The sequence below is a fragment of the Mesitornis unicolor genome, unplaced genomic scaffold (assembly GCF_000695765.1).
Source record: "Mesitornis unicolor isolate BGI_N332 unplaced genomic scaffold, ASM69576v1 Scaffold47839, whole genome shotgun sequence".
NCBI lineage: Eukaryota > Metazoa > Chordata > Aves > Mesitornithiformes > Mesitornithidae > Mesitornis > Mesitornis unicolor.
Window position 1 is genome coordinate 1647 of NW_010207503.1, and position 6367 is coordinate 8013.

The following is a 6367-nucleotide window of genomic DNA, read 5'->3' on the forward strand; positions in this document are numbered from 1 at the left end:
CAATGCTGGGAGAACAGGCATCGCCTTGAAACAGAGTAATTTCTTTTAGGCTTGGAAAGCCTTAGAAAACTCAGAAATTGTTTCAATACCAAAAGAATTCACATGATGATGAGTTCCTAAGCCACACATGTTATTCCACAGGAAAGTCACAGATGACATGGGAAATAAAAGCTTAATGGTGTTTAGCGATCAGGTTAGGTAAAGGTGAAGAAAATAAAAAAAATGAAAAGTTCATAGACATATAACTTCATAATAATAATCAAAAGAAGTATATTAAAATGATTTGCCCCATCTTTATGTAGGGATTGTACATATTTAAAATACTATTTTCCAGGTAAACACATAATAAAAACATTATTCAAATAGCAATTAAGATATCCTGCATTACAAGATTCTTATAGAAAGCTGCTTTTTCTTTACGCTATTTTCAAGTATATCAGTCAGTGGTATAAAAAGCCTCTTTCTACTGCACTGCTTTCCCCACCCAGTTTCTCCTGGGCATCCGGTTCCTGTTCTGCAAGCACACAAAGCCCTGCTTTACTGGATTCTTGGATTTAGAAAGGCCACTGTTTTGTAGACAAGGGAACAGCAAGCAGTAGGGGTCCCAGGTCCAGCCACTTATGGCTCAGTCGGAATCATCATCACAACCATCACTGCCTTCAGGATCGCTGCTGTTCTGTAAAGTAAAAGAGAAAATGGTTTGTCAGCGTTTCATTTACATCTAGAGACTGACCTAAATCAAAGACACCGACTTTAAACTTCTCCAGACGTGTAAGAAAATGGGGCTAGATCCCAACTTCATGTCTTAGACCCATCTATTGTAACCAACTTCTGAGATGGTAAATGACACAGTAGAAAAAAAAAAGTACATTGGATTACACTCATGAGCAGAAGAAATTTCTTCTCATTTATATTTACAACTGCATTATTACAACCTGCAGGATGTGGGAAACTTGTGAGACAATAGCACGAAATGCTGATGTTTAAAATAAATGCAGGTGAGACAAGCTGACAAGTACTTTTATTCATGCAAGTGCCTCAAAAGCTAAGGTTGTACATAATCTAAAACTATACTTGAGAATTTTGTTTGTCTGCTGTGAAGAGTTCAAGTCCAAACTGTATTAGAGATATGCAAGAGCTCACTCATACTCATTTATAAATAAGCCAGTTGTACAAGGTAGTATTAGGGAAACACTACAAGTGTTAGCAACTTGCAAGGAAACTGAAGTCTGAGTTCTTAACCGGCAGCCACTCCTTCAGGAGTAAGTCAGTACAGCGTGATAAATTTGGGGGATTTACATAATATTTTGAAGCACGTATTTTGACTGATATGACTGGCATGAAAGGCTTTTATAAAGAAAGGTTAACATGACAATATGCCTGTAGTTACTCTTTTTTCCCTCACTATCACTTGCTGAAAACATATAAAGCCCCAAATCCCATGACTTGAACACTGACAGTTTAGAATCCCACTACAAAACCAATTCTGAGAGACTCAGACAGTTGCCTTCGTTAACAGCAAGCACAGCTCATTGAAGTACAAACAGCCTCCAAAAATCACAAAGGAGCCTGTCGTATCATCTCCTCTTTACCCTTCTCCAGACAGCTTGTGCTAGGTATGATGCCAAAACTGCGTCTGGTCGAGTTTATCTGAAGCAAGCAGACCTGCCTCCTGCTAGCAATACATCAGTGACTGTGAACCTGTCAGCAGCAAGTCCTCTCAACATCACCATCAACACCCCTGAGCTAGGTAGGGGCTCTGCACCACGTGGTCTCTGTGGGCCCCATTTAACCAAACTAATGTGGCATTTGTCATAACCTGCTGCCACAAATGTCCCCATACAGCACTACCTTTCAGAAAAACAATTACCACAAGTACAGAAATAACCCTGAGAAATTTCTGGTATCTTGCTTGTACTATGCAGCAAGGCTGTAAATTTTATTTTTGTATGTTGAAACTCTCATGCTCAAAAAAAAAGCAGAGACAAGATTAAACCTAACATTCTTCAGAGCAGAATCATTATCTACACAAAATAAAGCTAATTTTAAAGACTACATTAAGTTAAAAAAGGTCATTATTTACTTCTGACATGCACTAGGCAGAAGTCTTAGCCCTGCCCATCATTCATCCTTCAAGGATTTGCCAGCCCTGTGACCAGGAAAATTTGAATTACATACAGAACTGTCAGGTATCTTTAGGTCATCAAATCCAATGCCTTACTCAAGCAGGGCTTGCTGCTGCTTCTTTCTTCTGATCAGGGACTTGGCCAATCAAGAATTAGCCCAAAATCAGCAAATATAAAGAGCCACCAGGCATTTAAAGGGAAATTGTCAACCTGAAAACGAGTCTCTCAAACAGCTTCACAGCAGCAAAGGCTGGTAACATGTCCACAATTTTTGTTGCAAATTTACAGTTCTGCGAATTGGCCTGTGCTTTACAGCATCCTTTTGCCCGCCCTCAACTGACCCATGCAAAACCGTGCAAAAATAACACAGTGTATAGCTGATTCCACTATCATAAAGTGCACAAAGACAGAATAGATAACAAACATTTCATACTCCAGATGACTGTCATCTTCCATGGCATATTCATGAAAGACAAAATTGCTACTAAGGGAAGAGCCACTTCAACTTGACAGCTTCCATTTGGTAAAATAATGGCTTCAATTATTACCTTGGAATTTTTGTGGTTAGCTTGCATCCCAGCAACAGAAGAGTCAAAGTCGTGAATGGAGAGGGTGTTTAGCCAGTTCACCATGGATTTCTCTTCCCTTTCTGTGTTGATAATGGTAGGATAGATATACTGCTCTTTGAAAACAGCAATCTTCTCCTCCTCCTCTGTCCACTCCAGCGGCTCATGCAGCCCATCATTTCCAAAACGTCTGTTGTATTTTTCAAAGTGTACTCTTTCCAAGACCAGCCCAAGTCCTGGAGCTTTGGGGACGTCTACTTTCTCCTCTCCCCAGCTGCGCTCCATGATGGACTCGGCAGCATAACCTTTCACAATAGCTATCACCAGCCCAATCATCTTCCTTATCTGGTGCATCATGAAACTCTGACCTTTCACTTTGATCACTGCAAATTCTACGTTGTCCCTCACAAACGGCTCTCCACAGTACATCTCCATTATGTACCGCTTGGCACTGGGGTCCTTGGGTCCCTTCTGAGATGTGAAGTTGTGGAAGTTGTGTGTTCCTTTATAGCACGCAAGCAGTTTATTGACTTTTTCGAGGGTCTCTTTGTCCAGTCGATACGCCTCTTCTTGCACATCATGGTCTTTATGGGCAAACGCAAACGTTGGCAGCATGTAAGAGTAGGTTCTGGCATCACATTTGTTCTTGGAGTTGAATCCCCCCGTGACTCTCTTCAGACCTGGTTTTAAAAGTGACATAAGGTTTTTGAACCAGTAGGTTACAACCTGATTGTGATCTCAACTCATACCAGCAAGAACATTTTAAAATAAAATGCAATCAAAAGATGGAAAGATTTATTTTATAGGACCCTAGTTTCAAACTAACAGAAAGATACGGATTCATGTTAAAACTAAACCACTTACAAGTAACATTTTCTCTGCCCATTCCAGTATGCTTACCCAGGATTCTGATGTGAGAAGGAAGATGGTTATTGATCTTTTCTAAGATGTCATCTATTAGCCAGACCTTTAGCGACACAATTTGTCCAGCTGCAGACACACCCTATAAAAACCATAAAACACACACACACTTAATTATGTACCTTGGAAGCTCTGGGATAGCACTTGCAGCATTGACATAGCTGAAGAACAAGTTTATTCCTTTTTCTCACTGGTCATTTCAGGCTGAAGCGACACAAAGGCAAGGCCACAGGCAGAAATCCAAGTGAGAGCACTCCTCAAAGACTTGCTGGTGCTGTATGGCTATACGCTGTATGAGGCTTAGCAGCCTCAGAGAGCAGAACATTGCACTCCCTTCCATGACACCTCACTGTATTTGACTGCTATTAAGTAAAGCACCAACTGAAATGGAATTACTTAGACGTAAGATCAGCCATGAACTCCAGTTCAGACTTGGAACCCCACTGTGGCAGGCTTAAACACAACTGAGATGCAGCTCAACTCTCAAGCACCACATCAGCCAGGCAGCAACGAGGAGCAGCAGCAGCAGGAGGTTCTTGCTGAAGCAGATAAATGACAGAAACACAGACAAAGTTCAGGCATGAAGTACTAGCTTTGCAAACACCATCCAATCAATGTTCTCTGCTTTCTAAATAGTTGCTTGTAAGGACATTTAGTAGCAGATGAGACTCTTCAAGCAACATTCACTGTGAACAGTACTTGCTATTGGATCACATCTAGACAATGCTTTACCAGTCAATCCCAGTAGCACTGGTGGAGGTACACCAGAGTTTATGAGAGCATGGGCTCTAACCAACATACCTTATCCGTTCGAGCACATCGCTGAAAAGACATTTTCTTCATATCTTTCCCATGGTTTTCTGGGATGCAGCCTGACTGAACAAGGGCAGATACCAAGTCATCTTCAATGGTCTTGAACTGTGAAGAACCCACGTTTCTCTAAAAGAGAATACACAGTAAAAATAAGAATTACAAGAAACAGTAATAACTGAATAGCTGAAGATGATAACTGAAAAATGTTGTTAATCAAACATTTCTGTGAAATTTGTTAAGTCTTCCCTTTACAGCTCTAAAAGCACTGCCATTCTCTAACAAAATTAACTATACTTTACCAGAGTGTTAATAAAACATCTACATTCTCATTTACCTTTTCCTGCTATTGCAAGTAAGTAATGATCATTTCTGGTTTCACTGTGCAGTACTTCTGCAATGGAGTTTTTTGACGATTCCTTCAACTGCATGAAACAGCACCAATGGAGCACTGTTCGAGTGCCTGGTCTCTGCAAACTGGAAACTTCTGGAAACCAGATTGGGCTCTTTTTCTCAGTTTACCTCAGCTGTTGTGTAACACAGACTAAGTTTTTTTCCAGTGACTTTTGCACTCAACTCACAGGTGAATGACAGCAGAAATGCACGCCTCTGCTTGTGTGTAAAGCTTCAAAGCACACGCCTTGACAGATACCATTCAATTATGAGAGCAGAAAAGCCGACAGGCACTTACATCGATGTGCCCGCAAGCTTACGGTTTACTGCTGCTGAACAAATGTGCTGTGTTGCATAAGCATGCAAGACTCCCTTTCCTGACCGTGTTCAATCTTATCAATTATGCCATGGAGCTTTAAAAGTACACCTCAAGAGCACGTATGGAGCTTGCAGTACGCTGAGAGGAGCAGCAGATGGAGCAAAATGATCCTCTAGCTGCCAATGCTACTGGGAGGCCTGGCGCTGGGGCACTGCTCGTATGCTGGTGCTGTAATAAAGCAACATCCCTTTCCTTGCACATGCAAACACAGAAGCCTTGCAACAGTTTTCCTGTTTCTAAACTGCTGTAAGCCACGGCCATTAGAGTACATCAGAAAAAGGTCAATTTGCAACATCTTCAAGTTCAGATAATCTTTTTACAAGAGACAGCAACATAGATGCAAATTGGTTTAATTCAAATATGCAGCTCAGTTCTACAGAATCTGCGTGTTTTGCATAACATAGTGAGACAACCTGAGGTCTAAACTAAAGAAAACTTAGCCAAACTGCTTTGAAATGTAAAGCTTTAGCCAGAAGCTGGAGCACTGGTCAGAAGGTGACCAGAAGACAGCATTTCAAGCTTTGACAGAACTGCAGTGCCTATGCTTTCAGTCTTCTCAAGAGCCTTGTCTGCAGCACAGTGTTTCAAAGATCTTCTGCTGATGCTCTGTGCTAAAGGCAGACTCAGTAGAATCACTTAACATCAGAAATGTAACACTGGCTTTTTTCAGTCAAGCTACTACAGAGCCATTTGGACCCAGGCCTGCACTGTTACTGCCCCAGCTTTTCAGGCTGAAACTGCTTCCCTACAACATCTCTGTGACCACAGTGATAAACCCAACAGACTTCAGAAAAAAAGCAGGCCGTGTTGCCACATACTTGCATCCCATGGTAGCCTTTCCCTGAATATGCCATCAGCAACACAATCTTCCTTTTGGGTAACCTTTTACTCTGATCCTCCGCATCTTCCTCATCCGCATCTCTCTTTAACTTTTTATTTTGATGTCCATTTTCCACTAGCCTTTCCACCACCTCACCGCTGCTGCTCAGTCTCTTTGTCTGGCTGGCAACCACTGCTCTCAAATCCTCAGCCATGGTGAGAACCTGCAAGGGGCAGAACAGCGAACAGGGCTCAGCAAGAAACTGGGGGAAAGCGACAACCCCACCCCCGGAGCGGCAGAGGGGGCACCCAGGGCGGTTTAACAAGCTGGAGGCAGGAAGGGCGCCCGTCCC

The 6367-nt window shown here is 42.0% G+C and overlaps 1 protein-coding gene across 1 annotated transcript; it reads right to left on the reverse strand.

Annotated features, from left to right (window-relative positions):
• Positions 1-241: 241 nt before the first annotated feature.
• On the reverse strand, positions 242-6277 carry PUS1 (pseudouridylate synthase 1; the record flags this gene model as incomplete). The annotated part of the gene is made up of 5 exons (XM_010192131.1): positions 242-676; positions 2675-3372; positions 3593-3695; positions 4415-4552; positions 6014-6277. Coding segments are annotated over 5 exons (1254 nt in total), but the record flags the coding sequence as incomplete, so codon positions are not given.
• Between the last annotated feature and the right edge of the window lie 90 nt (positions 6278-6367).